Raw genomic sequence first — 21837 nt, 5'->3', positions numbered from 1 at the left:
AAACCAGGCCAGGTTAATATATTATTAAATATTGCAATGGGTCATGTGATGCCAGAGATTAAAAACAGACAAATAAAACTTAAATCTTCTAAATTTCTTTAAAAATCAGAATCCATGGCGGGGCGCAGTGGCTCACACCTGTAATCCCAGCACTTTGGGAGGCCGAGGCAGGCGGATCAACTGAGGCCAGGAGTTCGAGACCAGCCTGGCTAACATAGTGAAACCCCATTTCTGCTAAAAATACACACACACACACACACACACACAAATTAGCCAGGCATGGTGGCACATGCCTATAATCCCAGCTACTCGGAAGGTTGAGGCAGGAGAATCACTTGAACCTGGGAGGCAGAGGTTGCGTTGCACTCCAGGGGACAATGACAGAGTGTAATTTTGATCGTGGCCATTTCAAAAGCATTTGAACTGGAATTAGTTGGCCAGGTTGGGCCACCATATCTTGCATGTCTATGTCAGGGAGACTTGGCTTTCTTTTTTTTTTTTTTTTTTTTTTTTTTTGAGACGGAGTCTCGCTCTGCTGCCCAGGCTGGAGTGCAGTGGCCGGATCTCAGCTCACTGCAAGCTCCGCCTCCCGGGTTTACGCCATTCTCCTGCCTCAGCCTCCCGAGTAGCTGGGACTACAGGCGCCCGCCACCTCGCCCGGCTAGTTTTTTGTATTTTTTAGTAGAGACGGGGTTTCACCATGTTAGCCAGGATGGTCTCGATCTCCCGACCTCGTGATCCACCCGTCTCGGCCTCCCAAAGTGCTGGGATTACAGGCTTGAGCCACCGCGCCCGGCCGGAGACTTGGCTTTCAAGGGGACAGCACTCAGCCCCAGGAGGAGCCTGCAATTCGTCCTTGTCTCACAGTTTGTGCCATCCATGGGGATAAAGGACAGTAAGGAACGAAACAGAACCTGCTGTCTAAATGGGGGAACCTACACGCTGGGGTGCTTTCGTGTCTGCCCTTCCTCCTATGGATGGAACTGTGACCTTGTTGTGTGCAGAGAGAGCTGTGAGTCTGTGCACCATGACACCTGGCTGCCCAAGAAGTATTTATGTGTAAATACTGGCATGGCCAACCCCACGGCTTTCCTGAGGCATTTCTACCTGGTTGTGATGGTCTTGTGATGGATGAGCACCTCATGGCTCTCAGGACTCTGGAATGCTACCATCTACATGTACCACTTTTATGCTAGCTGGCATGTGCCGTTCCATACAAAGTTACTATTAACTGACACTTACCTATTTCCAGAAATAACAATTTTAGATCTCATGCAATTTCATGACCAGTAAAGTCTGCTTCTCCAATGTCCTAACTGAAAGAAGATCATTTGTTAGTTGCCTTAAAATAATGAATACAATTTTGGGAGGCCGAGGCAGGCAGATCACAAGGTCAGGAGTTCGAGACCAGCCTGACCAACATAGTGAAACCCCCGTCTCTACTAAAAATACAAAAATTGGCTGGTTGTAGTGGCATGCGACTGTAGTCTCAGTTACTTAGGAGGCGGAGGCAGGAGAATCGCTTGAGCCAGGGAGGCAGAGGTTGCAGTGAGCCAAGACCACGCCATTACACTCTAGCCTGGGTGACAGAGTGAGACTCCGTCTCAAAAAAAAAAAAAAAAAAAAAAAAAAACATTTCCATAATGGTCCCTAACACTTCCTCACTTCCTTAACATACCAATTACTTCTTACCTCTGCCCTGCCGTCCCCTCAGAAACTACTTTCCTTTTTCAAAAGAAAGTCAGCCGTATGTACATTGTGCCCAAGTCCTATGTTTCTTGACACATGTAACTCTACCAAGGTCTTATTAAGATGGTCTTTTAAACAATTGAATTATATCTTCAGATTATTAAAGGCTAATCCTAATGTGAACCTGAGGATAAAGTTTTGAGCAGAGTTGATCAAAATCAATTAAAATGGTCTCTTTAAAATGAAAGAAAGCCTCTTTAAAGGGAGGTGATGGAGGGAAGGATCAGAAAGCGCTGGGATAATAGAAATCTGTCTGCATGTGTGCCAGCGAGATGCGGTAAAAAGGAGGAAGCAAATGGGAGAGATGGACAGGAAAAGAGAAAATGAATTACTTGATTGATGATTAGGTGGATGTAGAGAAGCAAGTTAAAAGACTAAATTGAAGGGCAAGTTTCCATCATCTACAGAAAGTTATACAAGACAGACTCTCCTTTTTGCTAACAGCATTATAAAAAGAATGAAATCTCCTTGGAAAAAAATTATACCTAAATTTCCCCAACAAGATTGCTTAGTAAACTATATTTTCTCCAAGCTATGCAATTATTTTAACTGTTATAAAAGAAAAGAAAATGTTCACAATATATTTAGTTGTAAACCAGGCAATAAAATTATATATTGTAAAGCCTAATTAAAAATACATTGTGTATATGTGTATGCACAGTAAAAATGGGAAATATATTGACAAAAAGTGTCAGGTGGTAGACAAAATAATGGTCCCCAAAGATGTTGATGTCCTAAACCACAGAATCAATGAATATATTGCTTTACTTGACAAAAGGAATTTTGCAGATTCATATTCATAAGTTAATGATCTTGAGATGGGGAGATTACCCTGGGTGGGCCCAATATAACACTAGAAAATAAGAGAGAGGCAGGAGGTTACAAATGAGAGGAGAAGCTATGAAGACACTGGGTTTGAAGACGGAGAAAGGGGGCCTCAAGCCCAAGGATATAGGCAGCCCTTGAAAGCTGGAATGGACAAGGAATTGGATTCTCCTCTGGAGCCTCCAGAAGGAACACAGCCCTGTATACTCATGTTAGACTTCTGCCCTCCAGACCTGTAAGATAATATATTTGTATTGTTTTAAGCCACTAAGTGTGTGGTAATTTGTTAAAGCAGCAATGGGAAACCAATGTAGATTCCATGACAAAAAGCAAAAACTATGTGATAAAAAGATATTGTCTAGTGGCCAGCAGCTTGAGTTTAAGTCACCTTGAATTTAGCAATCAGTTCCCACTAACCAACCAAAATTAAGTGACTTGCTAGTAATCCACTTAACCTGTATCCCTGACTTCCTGAGGCAATGTGTTTGTTCTTTCCAGTCTGGAAAAATGACATAAACCCTGAGAAAGTATAAAGAGTCTCTTGTAGAATTCCCAACAACCCAGCAATGCACAGAAGTTTAAATTCCAGGACCATACAAAAGTAAAAATAAAAGGAGATTTAAGAATAAAAAACAAAATTAAATCTATGATATTAATAGCTTTGTGCCCAGTTACGTTGTCAAAAAAATAATTGGCTCTGTAATCGGTATGGTATTTTACGTGTATTTTTTCCTTTGTAAGATGTTTAATGCAGGGAAATCTGAAATGTTAGGCTTGTGATTAAGTTAAATGTTTAAATGCATTTCACTAAGTTTGCAATCAATGTGTAAATGGTTGAGGAGATTTGTTTTGTTCACTTAATATACATTTGATTTATTGGTTGTATAAGTAGTATGTGAGTATTTAAAGCAACGAAAACTTGAACAGGCATCAGAATTACCGGGACGACTTGGTAAAACACAGCCAGCTGCTTCTGATTCAGGAGGTCTGGGTTGAGGCCCGAGAATTTGCATTTCTGAAAAGCTCCCAAAGGCTATTTATGCTGTTGACTTGGTGGCCATGCTTTGAGGAACGCTTATTATTTTAGGTTTTAAAAATGCTAAATGTTTGACAAATTCATAAGGTTATGAAACTGGACTGTAAACAAAGGACAAAGGGTGTGGAATATCCCTGTAGGCACAAAAAGCCCCTTGGACATTAAAGAACCTGTGGGCAAAAGGGAGCATGACAAAGCCTGGCAGAAAATGCCACTTTAGTCCTCTTTCAGCCTCAGGAGCTTCAAGTAAGGTGGAATCCAATGATATGGGGTTTGAGACGGAGCAGCTTCTAGGTTACTTTCACATTGGACTCAGTTGGGGGAACAAAGATATTAAAGACACTTAACTAGACAATTCATATTATTTTGTGAATGACATTGATATCTACTTCATGCTTAAAATTACTAGAAATCACCATTTTAATTCTTCCAGGCTACTAAAGATCTTTAAAAAATGAAAACAAACCTTTTTCACTGGAAACAATGACAACCCTATAACTAGAGCTGGACTACAAGCACATTAATAGTAATCTGGGATTTATAGAGCTCTCCATCAATCTAAAACCCCAGCTTTAAATGTTGTAAGAGTTTTATTATACGTGTTACAAATGAAAAGTAGATAAGTTTAAAAAATACTCTCTGGTTCTGTAATGACTTTTCATTTTGGCGTCTTTTCATTTCTATTAATACATATAGTTCTGCTTGCCTTCCAGTACATTCTTACAGCTCTGCAGACGATCTTTGGCATTAGCCAACAATGGTAGCAAAAAAGCTTTTGCAAAATCCAAATTACTCAAATTTAAAGTTTCCCACATATACCAGTTTGCCCTGGAAATTTAATGGCCAATATTAGAATTTTTCAAAAATAATTAACAAGTTAAAATATGTATTCAACCTATTTTGTCTAAATATTTAAAATGTCTAGTTTCATTCATCATCTCTTTTCCTACTGTTTAGAAAAAGGAAAGGCACGGCATGAAACTTTAAATGGAAAGATGGTTTGAGAGATAAAATCCATTATTCATCCATTATTTCTGGATGATGGTGGTATCAGTGGGTCTGTTTTTTTTTTAATCTTCCTTAGTATATTCTATCAAAAGGAATATTATTTTAATAATCAGACAAAATACCACTCAAGAAAGGAAATTTCTCCCAAGCATGACTTTGAAAGTAATTGAAAATACCCCAAGTCTTCTTAGAGCAATGGCTAATTCTTGGTCTTGATAAAGAAATGTACAAGATGAGCCTGCAACATCTTGTCACACCGCAAAGCAAGGGAGTTATCGAAGACTGATGGAGTTAGGTCAAAATGACCCAACTTGAACAAAGATGACATTGACCAAATATGGAACGATTTGATAATTAATAAGAATAATAATTATAATACATTGAAACGTTCAAATGTATGAGCATCCAATGAGTTTATAAAGATACTAATAAAATGGAAGAACAATGAGAAGAATCATAGCAAGACCAATTCTAACTCAATTTCGAAGAGAATTCTCAGATTGTATAAACTTTTGGTGAGAACAGTCAGACTACATAGATATCAGACAAAATAGCTGAGTATGTAAAGAGTGCCTTAGTACTGGGTACTTTTATGCAGGGCTCAATGACCATTTTGAGAGAGTGACGGTCACTCTCTCCATGAAAACGATGGTCGCTATGAATAAATCCTTTCCAACCCTTAGTTTCTGTTGTTGTTTTGGTGTTGTTTTTTTTTTTTTTTTTTTTGGTATAAGATTGAAACTTGTTTAGGAATTAATGAAAACACCCTGAAGGCTGAAACAAAACAAAGCAAAATGAAACAAAAAAAGACAATAAACAAAGCCCCTCATGACGCCAGGAAAAGCTGGTGCAGAGTTAGTGTGGTTGGGTGAACAAATACTAAAAAATAAAAAACAAGTAGTGTGCTGGGTCAGATCAAACATGGATGTTGATGAGCAAACATGGATGTTGATGAGATGGACAATCATACAGCAATCCTGGTGCTCTTAGGAGTTGAGTTGTTCCTAAAGTATTGGAACATGGTGAAAGTGTCTCAAAAGCCAAAGGCAAACAGGTTGTATTCTCATAGGGTCCTGTTATTCATTTCCTCTTTTGTCTCCATCCTGCCTTGTTCGAATCAGACTGCATGCCCTCTAAACTCCAGTTTCTTTCACTGATAACTCTTACCAGTTGAACAGCTGACTGGGAGATAGAGGAAGGACGTTTTGGTTGTGCATATTACATCCTTGAGAACACCGTAATCACTTAAAAATGGATGTTTCTGATTTTATCTTTTGTCAAATTCGGCCGAGTCCCAAAAGGAGACTTAAGCCGACTTAATCTCTATCCCCAATGTAAATTCGTTATGAGATAAACTCTCTGAGTCTCCCTCTAGGAAACAGAATATTCTAGCCCTCTGGCATCTCTACTCAGATAATGATTTTAGTTATATCAACATAAGAATGATGAGGAAATAAGATGGATAATACCCTCAGCAAACCTAGATGGGTTCTTGTCAAATGGGCTGGTGTTGGAAAAAGCCAGAGATGTTGAATAAAATTGCCATATTCAATTTATTAATGAAGGATCTATAATGGCCAGGTTGTTTTGATTTAAATGTTAGACCCCAAGTTTGAAGACCTTAGAGAAAGATGAACGGGGTATAATGACATTTAGAATAACTTCTTCAAAATGTGCTAATGGAAGTTCAGTGGGTCAGTGTAAGCTGTTTAGGAAAACCACAGATATAGCCAAAATTGAGTCAGTGCTTGTCTTGAGATTGGGTTAGATGGTAACTTGATTCAACCAACATTGCTTGAGTTTCTTCTGTGTGCCTGTCCTTTACAAGCATGATCTCATTTACCCTCATATAATGCATTAAGATAAGTATAAGTATCTCCATTTTGCAACTGAGGAACCTGAGACTCAGAAGCATCTGGCCCAAACCATAAGGGCTAGTGTGTGGTACAGCTGTGAATTGAACCAAAACATGCCTCTGCTTTGAAGGCCCTGTCCTTGATGCTCCGGCACACTGCCTCTAAGAGAATATATCATTGCTCATGCTGTGAGAGACTGGTTTTGTCATCATTCTTCCCAAGAATACAGAATTTTCATACCTGCTGGGTTCTTGTGTTCTCTGTAAAGGTTCATGGAAGTATCATATTTCCCATTAAGTACCAATTTATTACTACCTCATGAGGTACATATTTCCCATTAGGTACCAATATTTTGAAACATTTTACCAAAAATTATAAAACATTTAACCTTTTCAGTCTGGATATAATTGGTATAAATACATAAATAACAGTATTCCAGCTTTTTTTTTTTTTAAGAAATATTCCTTTTAACATGACAATGATTCACTCCTCTTGAGGATTGGGCCTCATCCACAAATCCCTCTATAACTTTCATTATTTGAGAATAGCAATGATTGGAAACCCCTTTTATGGTGTCACAGGGACATGTGGATATGTGGTTGTAGTGGGTTGAATGGTGTTTCCCCAAAATCCATGTCTACCTAGAAACTCAGAATGTGAGCTTCATCGGAAGTAGAATATTTGCAGATGTAATTAGTTAAGATGAAGTCATATGGAGTAGGGTAGGTCCTAAATTCAATGACAGACATTCTTATAAGAAGAGAGGAGAGGATACACAGAGAAGCCCAGGCAAAGATGGAGGCAGAGTTTGGGGTGATGCCAAGGAATGCCAAGGATGACTGAGAGGCACCAGAAAGGGAATTGTGGTCCTGTTGAAACATTGATTTTGGACTTCTAGCCTCCAGAACTGTGGGAAAATAAATTTCTGTTGTTCTAAGCCACCAGGTTTGTAGTAATTTGTTGTGGCGGCCCTAGGAAACTAATACAGTGGTCTACATTCATTTTCTTTTCTACTGGTTTTACATTAGCTAAACACACTTTAGCAATCACTACCATACGTAAATTACATCTATAGGGAAAGAAATTAGAGTAGAACAATGTTACATTATTTGGCTTTAAATGGAGCCTTTCATACACGTGGTTCCTGAAGCTGCATTGCTAAGTACAATATTAGAAGGCAAACGACTGTGAAGCTATTATGCACTTTTCAGTAGTACACGCAGAGCATTAGGCATGAAAAGCTGTCATTACAGAAGAAACAGAAAGCCTTGAAACTGGAGTGATAATGCCCCACTTGCTATTGCTAAATTCCATATGATTTAAAACTTCTAAAAAATCAGCGATCTCAGTCATGCAAAGGTGTCACTTCTAGTGTCACATCTAAAAGGACAAGCCCAGAGCAAGAAAAAGAAAAAGAATATCCAGTTCACAACCCCAGTAGAGCACCTGGTAACTGACAAAATCTGAAAATACCCTCACCTCTGACGTAAACTTAACTGAATATCTATGTGTATGTTTTGTGTTTTCTGATATGTTAGGGGGTGAGAAAGAGTTTCTAAGGGAGACTCTTCAATAAAGGGATGTGAGCAATGGGACTGATTCTATCCAGGGGAACCTAGGCCTCCAGGGATCCATACTGAAGCAAGAAAACAACTCAAATCTTAAGGCTGCCTTCCCATGGATATAACATACACTCCCTTACCAGTTACAGTACATCTAGGTAAAAGAAATTGAGCAAAATTCAGAAGAGAGATGAGAGCCTGGTTGTGTAGAAAAAAGCTAACACAGCAGCCTTGAGGTGGCTGTCCTTCAAAGGGCTGCTTACAAGGCTGACCCTTGACTAGCATCTGGGAACTCGGACTTTAGGAGGGTTCCCACCATTCCCAGAACTGATAAGGGTGGTCCACTGTGCCCAAACTATTTGTATATGCACTTTGTTTTATGCTGCACACCTGCTTTCCTTCTGGAATCTGGAATTTTGGGATCACGCTAGGCAGAGGGCACTTTTGTAACTAGGCCCCAGTAAAAGCCTTGCGAACTGGTTTGCTGGGGAAATTAAGCACATCCTGTGTGACACCACTGGGAGGGCACTTGTGGAAGCTTGTGCCTCGTCTCCCCTAGACTTTACCTCACGCCCCTTTTTTCTTGACTGATTTTGCTTTGTGTCTTTTGTTGTGATAAGTCTTAGCCATGAGTATCACTGTATACTGCTCCCTGTGAGTCCTTCTCATGTGGTGTTAGAGACTCCAACACATCAGCTCCTCCAAAATATCAGTGGACAGCTCCACCTCAGGGCTCCCCTTCAGTCACCTTCAGATTATACAAAATGCAACTAAGACCGAGCTAAGGAGATTTCAGCCACAATATTCTGTATAGTGAATAGGTTTCATTATGTAACAAGGAAGAAAAGAACAAGACATTTTTTTTCCCTCCTTAATTGTCAGATCTTCTTTGGGATACTTGTTCATTATGATCTAATTTTTAAAATCTTACTTAACTCTAAATGTGAGACTTTTTATTGTAACAATACTTCAAATGAGATCTAAAAAGCTTCTGCACAGCAAAAGAAACTATCAACAGAGTGAAAAGGCAACCTATAGAATGGGAGAAAATATTTGCAAACCTGTGTCTCATAAGGGGTTCATGTCCAAAATATTAGGAATGCCTACAATTTAACAGCAAAAAAAAGTCAAAATTAAAAAAATAGGCAAAAGGCTTAAATAGATATTTCTCCAAAAAAGGTATATGAGTGGCTAAAAGGTATATGAAAATGTGCTCAATATTACTAACAATTAGGGAAATGCAAATTAAAACCACAGTGCAATATCACTTTACACCTGTTAGGATGACTATTATTGAAATGACAAAAGATAACAAGTGTTGACAAGGATGTGGAAAATTGGAACCCTTCCGCACCATTGGTGGTGATGTAAAATGGTGCCACCACTATGAAAAACAGTGTGGAAGTTCCTCAAAAAATTAAACATAGAATTATCATATGATTGAGCCCCCTTCTGCGTATTTAGCCAAAGTAATTGAAATCAGAAACTCGAAGAGATATTTGTATTATTGTGTTCCTTGCAGCACTATTCACAATAGCAATATGTGGAAACAACCTAAATATTCATCAACAGATGAATGGATAAAGAAAATGTGGTATATATTTACAATGAAATATCATTCAGCCTTACAAAGAAGGAAATCCCAGCATATGCAATATCACGAATGAACATGGAGAACATTATGCTAAGTGAGATAAGCCAGTCACAGAAGGACAAATATTGCATGAGTCCACCTATGTGAAGTATTAAAATAGTCAAATACAGAAAAGGAGAAAGTAGAATGGTGGTTGCCAGGGGTTGGGGGTAGGGGGCAATGAGCATAGATGTTCAACAAGCATTTCAGTTATAGAGGATGAATGAATAAGTTACATATATATATATATATATATATTATTTTTTTTTTTTTTAGACAGAGTCTCACTCTGTCACCCAGGCTGGGGTGCAGTGCTGTGACCTCAGCTCACTGCAACCTCCAACTCCTGGGTTCAAGTGATTCTCCTGCCTCAGCCTCCTGAGTAGCCAGGATTACAAGCATGTGTCACCATGCCTGGCTAATTTTTGTATTTTTAGTAGAGACGGGATTTCACTATGTTGGTCAGGCTGGTCTCAAACTCCTGACCTTGTGATCCGCCCACCTCAGCCTCCCAAAGTGCTGGGATTACAGGCATGAGCCACTATACCAGCTTTTTTTTTTTTTTAACGGAGTCTTGCTCTGTTGCCCAGGCTGGAGTGCAGTGGCACGATCTCGGCTCACTGCAACCTCCACCTCCTGGGCTCAAGCGATTCTCCTGCCTCAGCCTCCTTAGTAACTGGGACTACGGGCGAGCGGAATTTTATTTTACTTTATTTTTAGTAGAGATGGGGTTTCACCATGTTGGTCAGGCTGGTCTCAAACTCCTGACCTTGTGATCTGCCCACCTCGGCCTCCCAAAGTACTGGGATTACAGGCGTGAGCCACCACACTGGCTTTTTTTTTTCTTTTTTTTAACAGAGTCTTGCTCTGTTGCCCAGGTTGGAGTGCAGTGGCACAATCTCAACTCACTGCAACCTCCACCTCCTGGGCTCAAGCGATTCTCCTGCCTCAGCCTCCTTAGTAACTGAGACTATGGGCGAGAGGAATTTTGTTTTATCTTATTTTTAGTAGAGATGGAGTTTCACCATGTTGGCCAGGCTGGTCTCGAACTCCTGACCTCAGGTGATCCATCTGCCTCGGCCTCTCAAAGTGCTGGGATTACAGGCGTGAGCCACCACACCCAGCCATAAATAAGTTCTAAAGATCTGCTGTATAATACATTGTATTTTGAATGTGTATTTAGGATTTTTATTCCTTGTTCTGATTTTATCTTTCCTTTCTTTGGTGGGTGAGACTGAGGACCAATCTGTAAGGTGCTTTTTAAAAAATCAGGTTTAAAATATGTTTCTTTGAAGATTTTAGAATATTAATGGCTTCCCTTTTGTTCCTGAACACATCCAGCTTGTTGCTGCCTTAGGCTGATGCATCAGCAGTTCTTTCTGTGACGCTCTTCCCACAGCATTGTGTACCTGGCTCTGTCATTTTATTGAGCTCTTAACTGTCACCTCCTCAGAGAGGCCTTCCCTGACCACCCAATCTAAGGCAGCCCCCACCCCACCAACAAATAACCCTGCTTTAGCTTCATCGTAGCACTTATTTCAACCTGCTCATCTATTCATGCTTTATTTATTTGTTTAGCAAAAGCCTCCTTGCTCCAGAATGTAATTTCCACTCCAACAAGAATCTTGTTTGACTTGATCAGCATTTTATTTTATTTATTTCTTTGAGACAGAGTCCCGCTCTGTTGCCCAGGCTGGAGTGCAGTGGCTCAATCTCGACTCACTGTAACCTCCACCTCCAGGGTTCAGGTGATTCTCCTGCCTCAGCCTCCTGAGTAGCTGGGATTACAGACATGTGCCACCACACTCGGCTAATTTTTGTATTTTTAGTAGAGATGGGGTTTTGCCATGTTGGCCAGGCTGGTCTCGAACTCCTGACCTCAGGTGACCCCCCCACCCCCACCCCTCGGCTTCCCAAAGTGCTGGGATTACAGACGTGAGCCACCGCGCCCAGCCTTGATCAGCATTTTATTCTCAGTGCTAAAACAATGTCAGGAAGAAAAACGAGGCATTCAATAACTATTTCTGAATAAATGAATAATTAAATCATTTGAACAAATAAGTGACACTTTGGAAATTGCATTTAACAGCTTTCAAGAGACTGGCCCGGTTTTCTTTCTTTCTTTCTTTTTTTTCTTTCTGTTGCTACACTCACTATATTCTCCCTCAGGCTCTTCTTTCACCAATGTGCAGGCACTTTTTATTTGACCAGGCCCTCAAAGCACCTGGACCAGCAGATGGAGAAGCAACACCATCAATCAGTGTCAGGTATGCACGATTCTTTTGATTTGAAAGGGCCAGCAATGTCATTTAATCATCCTCCAATCCCTTTGCACCTTAAAATGTTAAACTTCTACAAAAAGCAAAGGAGGCGATTGCTGAGGGTTACAAGGTGCGTATCAGCAAGGTAGATGTCATTAAGATTCGCTTCCTTGCATCACCTGTTCAATTGCATCGGTAGAAAGTGGTGGATTTCTCTTGTCTTCTTCAATTTAGCTTTATTGAATTTCTGAGTCCCAGCATATCTTGTTTGTCAGATATTTTGGCAGATTAAGCAGTAATGAGGTACACGGAAGAAAGTCAGATTTCTACAATAGCTACTCTACTCCTTTTTCTGACATCCCCCATCTCCCATCCCAGCCTCTTCCGATATTGTACTATCCTTCTTCTCTTTGTACCTTGAGGATTTCCTCCTCCCCCTCCCTAATTGCACCTGTTCTCATGGCACAGCCTTCTGCAATTCTCCCACATTGAGACCATGGAGCTCATTTTTACCACTGAGCTTATATTTCTTCAGCTCTCAACTTCACTCAAGGTCTTTATCTCCAATGGCTTGTGAACATTTGCACTCAGAGGTTCAACCTTTAATGCAATATGTTCAGTACCTAATCTGTCACTGTCTCCACAAAGCAGAAACTTCTTTCATTTTCCTGCTTCTGTCTTTTCCCTTTGTTGATTGTGCTTGGTATACTTTCATTGTAATAAATCATAACTATGAGTATGACTATATGCTGAGTCCTGTGAGCCCTCCTAGAGAATCATCAAACCTCTGGGTTGTCATGGGGACCTCTTGACGTGAAAGTCAATGTTTTCTTTTCTCTTTTTCTTTGCTTTTGAGATGGAGTTTTGTTCTTCTTGCCCAGGCTGGAGTGCAATGGTGCGATCTTGGCTCACCGCAACCTCCGCCTCCAGGGTTCAAGCGATTCTCCTGCTTCAGCCTCCTGAGTAGCTGGGATTACAGGCATGTGCCACCACACCCAGCTAATTTTTGTATTTTTAGTAGAGACAGGGTTTCACCATGTTGGTCAGGCTGGTCTCGAACTCCCGAACTCAGATGATCTACCTGCCTCGGCCTCCCAAAGTACTGGGATTAGAGGCATGAGCCACCGCGCCCGGCCCAATATTTTCTATAACTTGTTTCACTGCCCCTCTCGTGGGCTGAATAGAAGAAGCATTATGGGGTAATCAAAACAACACAGCCTTAAAAAATAAAGACAGCTTGATTTAAACCCTGACTTAGTCAGCTTCTAAGCTCCATTAACTTCTCTGAGCCATGCTTTCCTCATCTATAAAACCAGGCCAATAATACTTACTTTGCAAGATTTTTAAAAAGATTTAGAGATAATAGCACAAGAGGTCCACAGCAGACACTCTTTAAGGAGTAGCTATTATTTTCAGTGTTTTGCGTAAGATAAAATGATCAAAATGAATTATATGGACTCCATTTTGTGGACTCATGTATTCATGTAGCAATGGAACTATAATAATTATATGGACTCAAAATGTCCCAATCATTTTGGAACTTGTAACAACAACAAAAAATCTGTAAGCAGGCTGTTTTGCTAAGGATCTATGTAGAACTCCTCTGAGGATTTGCAGTGAGAATTGTGTAGACAGCAAGCCCAGAAAAGAGCACGTTTATACCCATCCTCAATTTTCAGCCCATGCTTGGCTGTTTGTCTCTTGCTCTTGGGATCCTGCCCACTGCACTGATTTCTGGGCCCTGACCTCCTTCTGACTGCCAATCTGCACTGCTCACCTCCTTTTTTGGATACTCAGCTGTTCCTCCCACTGAACTCTCTTCCAACCAGTGCTTTACATACGACTCATTCACCATCTTTCACCTGGTCCTATATGGAGGATCCCCGCTGAAACTTTGCTTGGATATGTCTCTGGCTTCATCCCTTGATCAGCTTGTAATATTTGCTTTTGAATAAAGTATATTTCACTTTCGTGGAAGCAGAATTATTAGACAAATATAATCCCAGTCAGTGGCAGATTATTCGAAAGAAAAAATTTATGTTCCTTTATTCCTTTTGTCCCTAGAATCCAGAGGCTAATCACACTTCTTAATACTTTCATTGTCCCCTCTGAAATAACATACCTAAAAGGTTTAAAGATGAGTTATTTGAAATCTCTTCAGCAAGTCAAATGAGGTGAATTTTTTAGTATATACCAGGGTGGTTGCCATAAAAAGCAGATGGTATCTCAATAAATAACTTTATCGCATATCATTTTCAGGAAAAGAATCATTAGTCTTCTCTTTTGAGGGCAAAACTTTTAACAAAGATATTTGCTCTGGATTTTTTAGCCAGACATGATGTAGTGGTAAGAGCATTGCATGAGGAGTCAGGAGGCCTATGCTTCAGTCTTTCATTATAATATAGTGGGTAAGAGTCTTTCCCCATCTCTCCCTTCATCTAGATGGGAGTGAGCTACTCGTACTTCCTAATGAAATATAAGTGGAATTGTTTGCACTGCTTCCCTGCTAAGGCGGCTTTGAAACAAGTATGCCTTCTCCATGCTCTGTTCTCCTTGGTCCTGGCTGGATGTTAACACCCAAACTGACCTCGGAGGTCACATGTTGAAGATGGTAGAACCACTCTCAGCCAGTGTCCCTGAATAACCCACGTAAATTAATAACCTGTTCTTCCCTTTTACCAATCAGGAACATCTGCACTATGTTAGCACATTGACATTTGAGATTTTGTGTTACAGCAGCTAGTCTGTGTCTAATTAAGTTGTTTCACTTCTTTATGACAATCTGTTTGGGTTGTTATAAGGATTAAACAAGTTAGAAAAATACCTGGCACATAATAAATGCTCAATAAATGTTATTAATAGTTATCAATGTGATTACCTAGTCTGATAGTAACTGGTTATGAGTCACTGAACGTCAGTTTCCCTGGACCTTCATTTCCTCCTCAACTGTTAAATCTAAGAGTCATACTTGATGAACTCAAGATTTCCATAAGTTTGAAATTTTATGATCAGAAGCTTCTTCAAAAAATTGCCAAGAAAAATTATTTCAACCCATGGAAAGTGGCCACCATAGGATGAGGGAGAGGCATTCTGAATATCAGGGAAAGAGGGAAAATGGAGAACAGAACAATCAGAGGGAAAAACCATTATTTAAAGAGAAGCATGTTTTCTTTCTGAAATTTATCCATCAGATTCTGAAATCGGCTTTGGAGAGAAGAAAATATTTACAAACCGGGCCGTGTCCGTGAGACTTTCATTCACACCCAAATGAATATCTTGTGTGGTAAGAAAACAAGGGTGTCCTCCCAGAAGTGCAAAGCCTACAATTAAAAAAAAAGAAAAGAAAAGAATCATTTTGAAAAAAAGAGCTAAAGTGGAAAACAAAATTACAAAGAATTGGCATAATCTCAACTGAAAAGTCAAAATCTTTAAAGCTCTCCAACTTCTCTGATAGAGAATTCCCATGCAAAACAAAATGAGGAGCTGAGGGAAGTAGATACAATTTTGTGCTCAAGTACTTAACTCTCCTTCATATGTGTGCCCATTTCTCCACCCTCTTATTCAAGATGTGACAATAACGAAGCATCATTCCCTCTTTGGGGCTATCCCTGGTTTTGGTTCTCTAAAACATACAAAGCTGGCTGGGTGCAGTGGCTCATACCTATAATCCCAGCACTTTGGGAGGTCGAGGTGGGTGGATCTCCTGAGGTCAGAAGTTCAAGACCAGCCTGGCCAACATGGCAAAACCCTGTCTCTACTAAAAATAAAAAAATTAGCCAGACGTGGTGGCAGGCGACTCTAATCCCAGCTACTCAGGAGGCTGAGGCAGGAGAATCGCTTGAAACTGGGAGGCGCAGGTTGCAGTGAGCCGAGATCATGCCACTGCACTCCAACCTGTGCAACAGAGCAAGACTCTGTCTCAAAAACATAAAAATAAAAAAAATAAACCATATGACGCTGTCTTGGTTGGAAGATAAGGAAAACAGTAAAGTGGCCCTTTGACTTTTTGACTCTTAGTGACTTGAAACCACTATCTCAATGCTTACTTTCTTTTATTTTTAAGCCTTTCATTTTTATTTATTTATTTTTTGAGACACAGTCTTCCCCTGTCACCCAGGCTGGAGCCCTTTCATCACACATTCTGGGGAAAATTATGGGAGATGGTGACATCCAATCAGAACTTTAGTATCTCATTTGAGACTGGTTTAATGCTCAAAATTTCTCCAATACATAATTAAAGGCAAATACACATAATTGCAAGATAGAGGTTTGTCCAAGGAATTTTGCAAACATTACTTTTCTCCTCCTTATTATGATGTCCCTGATTTATCTTTTGGGAAATAAGCAACAGTCACAATTTGCTAATCCCATCTGTTTCCCATAAAGAGGGAAGAAATCATTAATTGCACAGTGAATTGGGGAATGAGGAGTTTCAGATCCACAAAGGAGAATTTGACTCAAAATCTCACGAAACATCCCACTGAAGCCTTAACACGGTTTGAATGTGGACTGATATTAAATGATATTAAGGAATCATCATTTTTGTTCAGTGTGATCATGACATCATAGCCATATAGGACAATATCCTTATTTTAAGATACAAAATGATATATTTTGGGGTAAAATATCATTATAGCTTTAATTTACTTTAAAGTAGTTCAACAACAAAAACAAATAGACAAAGAAGGCAACATATTAACAATTGTTAGACCGATGTAAGAGTATTGGTATGTTCATTATGCTAATCTTTTTACTTTTCTGTTTATTTGAAAGTTTCACTGTAAAAAGTAAAAATCAAACCCACACAAAGCAATGGTCTCCATTTCTGTTACTGTGTATAAAATGAAATAATTATAGCCTAGCTATTTTATACTTAAAAGTGTTCTCTTAAATATCCCTAGACCAAATGATCTTTTACTAGAGACCGCCATGTTCTGACCCTAGCAATGACCCTTCACAGAGTATGGTCATGTGATGGCACATTATTAACATTCTTTCACTGAATCCCTTAGTCTGACAAAGTGTACAGTAGATATTACAAGAATTTTACAGAAAAGGGTTCTGAGAGTCAGAGTCTAAAAAATTGTGCAAGATTGTTTTTAAGTCCCCACAGTCCTAGGCCTTGCCACAGGGATGCCAGCTATTGAGTCAGCTCAAAGTGTGATCTACAGAGACAGAATGACATAGTGGGACTGAGCTCAGTCTTCTTCATCTGAAAAATAAGACAGTCTGCCTAGAGTTGTAAGATTCCTTGCAGATCTTATGTGCTAGGTGCCAGGTAGGATCAAAGAATATGAAATGCCCAAACAGTCCTACTTGCTATAGGACCTATAATGAACAATCTGACCCCATTTCTGATGTTTGCCTGCCCACCTCTCCCTGCCTGACCCTTCAGCCCTACATCTGGGCAAGCTGGTAAGGAAGTTCAGGTGCTCCCTCCTTTGGCACTAGCAGGAGGTTCAAACTGCACAAGCCCTACCCTGTGCACGGGAATCCTCATCCCAGCCCCATCGCCAAATCACACTAGAACTTCGTATCATTTCTCTGCTCTCTGAGGCTACTTTTGGACCTGCTTGGGAGCCAGACCTACTATCCCCAGAAAGCCACATGATGTGAGTAATAAACTTTTTCGTATCTTCCTGGTGCATGTGAGATATTCTCACTCTCAGCAATCAAACCAAATTTTAGGTGGATGGCACATCTCATGTCTATGGAGTAACTACACACCACAAGAAGTCCTGGTCTCACTGTATGATTCTGAAATTTATTCATTCATTCTGAAAATATGTGCCTGGGGCTGTTCCAGGCACTGAAGAAAGCATTGTAAACAATAGACAAGTCTTTGACTACACGGAACTTACTTTCAAATGGGGAGAGACAGAGTGTAAACTGAATGATTAAATTAAATATATTGTGTGTTAGGTACTGATAAGTGCTATAAGAAACACAGAGCAGGGAAGGAGAATAGGAAATTTACAGGACCCTAGTTGCAATTTTAAGTAGTATGGTCAAGGAAGCCACACTGATTGTGGGACATTTGAGTAAAGACCTGAGGAAGATGGATGGGTGAGCCATAGAAAACATAAGAGATAGTGGGAAAAGCATGTGCAAAGTTCCTGTGTAAAGGTCATGATTGGTGGGTTCAAGAGACAACAAAAGGCTGTGTGCGGTGGCTCACACCTGTAATCCTAGCAATTTGGGAGGCCGAGTTGGGCGGATAACCTGAGGTCAGGAGTTTGTGACCAGTCTGGCCAACATGGCGAAACCCCATCTCTACTAAAAATACAAAAATTAGCCGGGCGTGGTGGTGGGTGCCTGTAATCCCAGCTACTCGGGAGACTGAGGCAGGAGAATCACTTGAACTCAGGAGGTGGAGGTTGCAGTGAGCCAAGATTGCACCACTGCACTGCAGCCTGGGCAACAGAGTGAGACTCCGTCTAAAAAAACAAAAAAAAAAAAAAAGAAAGAAAGAGAGAGAGACAACAAGAAGGTAGTGTGGACGGTGCAGAGGTGAGGCTGCTGAAGGAAGCTGGGGAGAAGGCAACAACTTTGACTTTTGTCCGGATAAAATGGGAAGCTTTTGAAGGCTTGGAGCAGCGGAGGGACATGATTGACTTACATTTTAATTGGACATCTGTAGCAGGGCCAAAGCAGGGAGACAAGTCAGGAGACTGTTGCGAAAATCTGGGTGAGAGTTGATTGGCTGGAACAGGGTGGTAGCAGCTAATGTGGTGAGGAAATGGTTGGCTTCTTCATATGTTTTTTGAAAGTGTGTCTTTTCAAACACCCAACTTTTTATTTCATTGATCTTTTGTATTTTTTTAGTCTCTGTTTCATATATTTCTGCTCTGATCTGTATTATTTCTTTTCTTTTACAAATTTTGGGTTTGGTTTGCCCTCGCTTTTCCAGTTCTTTAAGATGCATCATTAGGTTGTTTATTTGAAGTTTTTCTATTTTTTTTGATGTAGGCATTTATTGATGTACACGTCCCTCTTAGTACTGCTTTTGCTGTATCCCACAAGTTTTAATATGCTGTGCTTCCATTTTCATTTGTTTCAAGAAATATTTACATTTTCTTATTAATTTTGTCAATGACTCAATGGTCATTCAGGAGCACATGTTTAAATTTTCATGCATTTATATTTTTTCCAAAATTCTTCTTGTTATTGATTTCTAGTTTTACTCCATTGTGGTCAGAAAATATATTTAATATAATTTAAGTATTTTTTTAATTTGGGGTACCTGTTTTGTATCCTTGATAATGTTCCATGTGCTGAGGAAAAGAATGTGTACTCTGCACCTGCTGGGTGAAATGTTCTGTAAATATCTATTATGTCCATTTGGTCTATAGTACAGATTAAGTCGAATGTTTCTTTGTTGATTTTCAGTCTGGATTATCTGTCCAGTGCTGAAGGTGGAGCGTTGAGAAGTCCTCAGCTATTATTGTATTGGGTTCTATTTCTCTTTTTAGCTCTAATAATACTTGCTTTATATATCTGGGTGCTCTAGCATTGGGTTCATATATATCTTTAGTTGTTATATTCTCTTGCTGAAGTGGCCCCTTTATCATTACATAATGGCCTTCTTTGTCTTTTCTTCCAGTTTTTGTCTTGAAATCTATTTTACCTGATACAAGTATAGCTACTCCTGCTCTTTTGTAGTTTCCATTTGCATGGAATATCTTTTTCCATCCCTTCATTATCAGTGTATGTATGTCTTCAGAGGTGAAGTGAGCTTCTCAGCTGTTCACCTTGCTTCCTACCTCACTGAAAAAATTACAGCAATAAGAGGAGAACTTCCAGATTCCACTCCATTTCCTCACTAGTCAGCATCTGTATTCATATACTCTGCTTTCCTTTCTATTAAGCATAGATGAATTTTCTATGCCCCAGGTAATGCCTCCACTCATGCACTAGAAGCCACTCCCCTTGCCTACTCAAAGACATTGCTCTAGCAATTCCTCCCTTTCTCCCTTATGTCACCAACATCTTGAATGGGTTGTTCTCATTTTTTCACTCATTACTAAAAAACAGATACAGATTTTCTGTTGGTCCTAATTTCTCTGACAAGTATTCCTTTAATTGTTTGCTCCCCTTTGCAGCAAAGCTCTTTGTTCTTCTTTCTCTTTCTAGTTCCTCTCTTCTCATTTCCAACAAACCTATAAGGCTTTGTCCCCAACCACTGCTGCACCAAAACTCCTCTCACCAAAGTTATCAGTGACCTTCACGTTACTACATCCAATGGTCATTTCTGATCCCTCTTCCTTCTTGACTTAGCAGTATTTAACAAAGTTGATCTTTATTTTCTACTTGATAAACTTTCTTCACACAGTGTCCAGGACATCACACCTGTTTGCCTTTGCATCTACCTTGGTAGTTGCTCCTTCTCAGTCACCATCGTTGGTTCCTTCTATTTTTCTTGACTTCTGAATGTTGGTTGTGCCCCAGGACCAGCCCTTGGTTCTCTTCTCTCATCCTTCAATCTATGCTTGCTCTCTTTATAATTATATCCAATCCCATGGCCTTAAATATCATCTATATGTTGGACATACACAAATATCCCTAGGCCAGTTTTCACTCCCAAATTCCAGACTCATGTCCAACTGCTATTTTAACATCTTTGCTTATATGTCTAATAGACACTTCAAACTCAATATATCTAAGACCAAATTCCCAACCTTCCCCTTTTCATTTGTTCCATCAGCAGCCTTCACATTTGCTCAAGCAGAAATCTTAAAGTCATCCTTGACATCTCTCTCTTACCCAATACATCAGTAATCTTGTCTCTCCCTTCAAAACATATCTAGAATCTGTTCCTCTTACCCTTTCCACTACTGCCACCCCAGCCCCAGCTTCTATAATTGATAGCTATCTATTGACAGGCTTCACTACTTCTACCTTGTTTTCACCCTGGCCCCCGCCCCCACAGTCTATTCCACAGTTTATTCTCAGTCAGTGGGATCCTTTTAAAATGCAATTAGATCATGTCCCTCCTTTGTTCAAAATCATCCAATGATTCCCCATTTCACTCAAAATAAAAGCCAAAGTCCCAATAATGGTGTGCTTGTTTTTCCCTCAGTTCCAGGCACATTCTTCTCCTTGCTGAGAGTACTTATCATCTTCCAACATACTGTACCATCCACTTATTTATTATGTCTGTTGTTTATTGTCTGTGTACCCACTAGAATGTAAGCCCCATGAAGGCATGGATTTTCCTGTTTTGTCTACTGAGGTATCACTCTCGAGCACCTAAAATAAAACCTGGCAAATAGTAAGTGCTTAATGAATACTCATTGAATGATTAAAGGAGGAATTTTGACTCTGAAGAAAGGACCCATTCTTCTCATTTGTGAACAGCCTCTCATTTTGCTAACAGAAAGAACAGAAATTTCTATTGTCTGTGAAGCAACGTAATGAAGTTTAGTGGTGATTATAATCACTAATCACTCTTGAGTACTTAATTTCTTTATAAAAGGCAACTTCAGCTAAACACATATAAATACTGCACATTCGTCCAAAAATTATTTATTGTGCACCTACTAAGTGCCTAGTACAGGTATGAGTACCATTGAGGGTTGAGGACTATGGATGAAGATTTCAAGCAAACTTTCGGACCTCCTGGTAGGTCTATTCCAAGTCACACTCTTTCTTTGATGATAAGTCATTTTGCTATAGCAACTCAGGATTAGTCTGCTGCCCTTCTACTTCCCTGTTTGTGCTATACAGAAGATCCATATGGTGCCTGGACTTACAAAATAGGGGTAGGAGGAAGAGTAACAGAAAGTGTGTACAAGTAGGAGCCAAATACTTCAGCAGTTCATGAAAAAGATTAAATGGGGAGGAAATACTGCCTCTGAAAAGAAATTGCCTTTGCAATTTTTGCCACAGATCAAAAAGAAGCCTCAGA

At 39.8% G+C, this 21837-nt stretch overlaps 2 protein-coding genes across 2 annotated transcripts in view; one reads left to right on the top strand and one right to left on the bottom strand.

Annotated features, from left to right (window-relative positions):
* The window catches only part of OTC (ornithine transcarbamylase), a 47535-nt gene extending 32236 nt beyond the window's left edge, over nt 1-15299 (bottom strand). The window contains exon 1 of the mRNA XM_050776530.1: nt 15163-15299. Coding sequence (XP_050632487.1) covers nt 15163-15284 — 122 coding nt within the window. The 5' untranslated portion in view covers nt 15285-15299. The remainder of the gene's footprint in view (nt 1-15162) is intronic.
* DYNLT3 (dynein light chain Tctex-type 3) overlaps nt 1-21837 on the top strand; it is a 752500-nt gene that overhangs the window by 296825 nt on the left and 433838 nt on the right. The gene's annotated exons all lie outside the window — the stretch shown is intronic.

The sequence above is a fragment of the Macaca thibetana genome, chromosome X, assembly GCF_024542745.1.
Source record: "Macaca thibetana thibetana isolate TM-01 chromosome X, ASM2454274v1, whole genome shotgun sequence".
NCBI classification, from domain to species: Eukaryota; Metazoa; Chordata; class Mammalia; order Primates; family Cercopithecidae; genus Macaca; species Macaca thibetana.
Note: the sequence above shows the minus strand (reverse complement) of the source record. Positions and strands in the feature narration are given on the sequence as shown.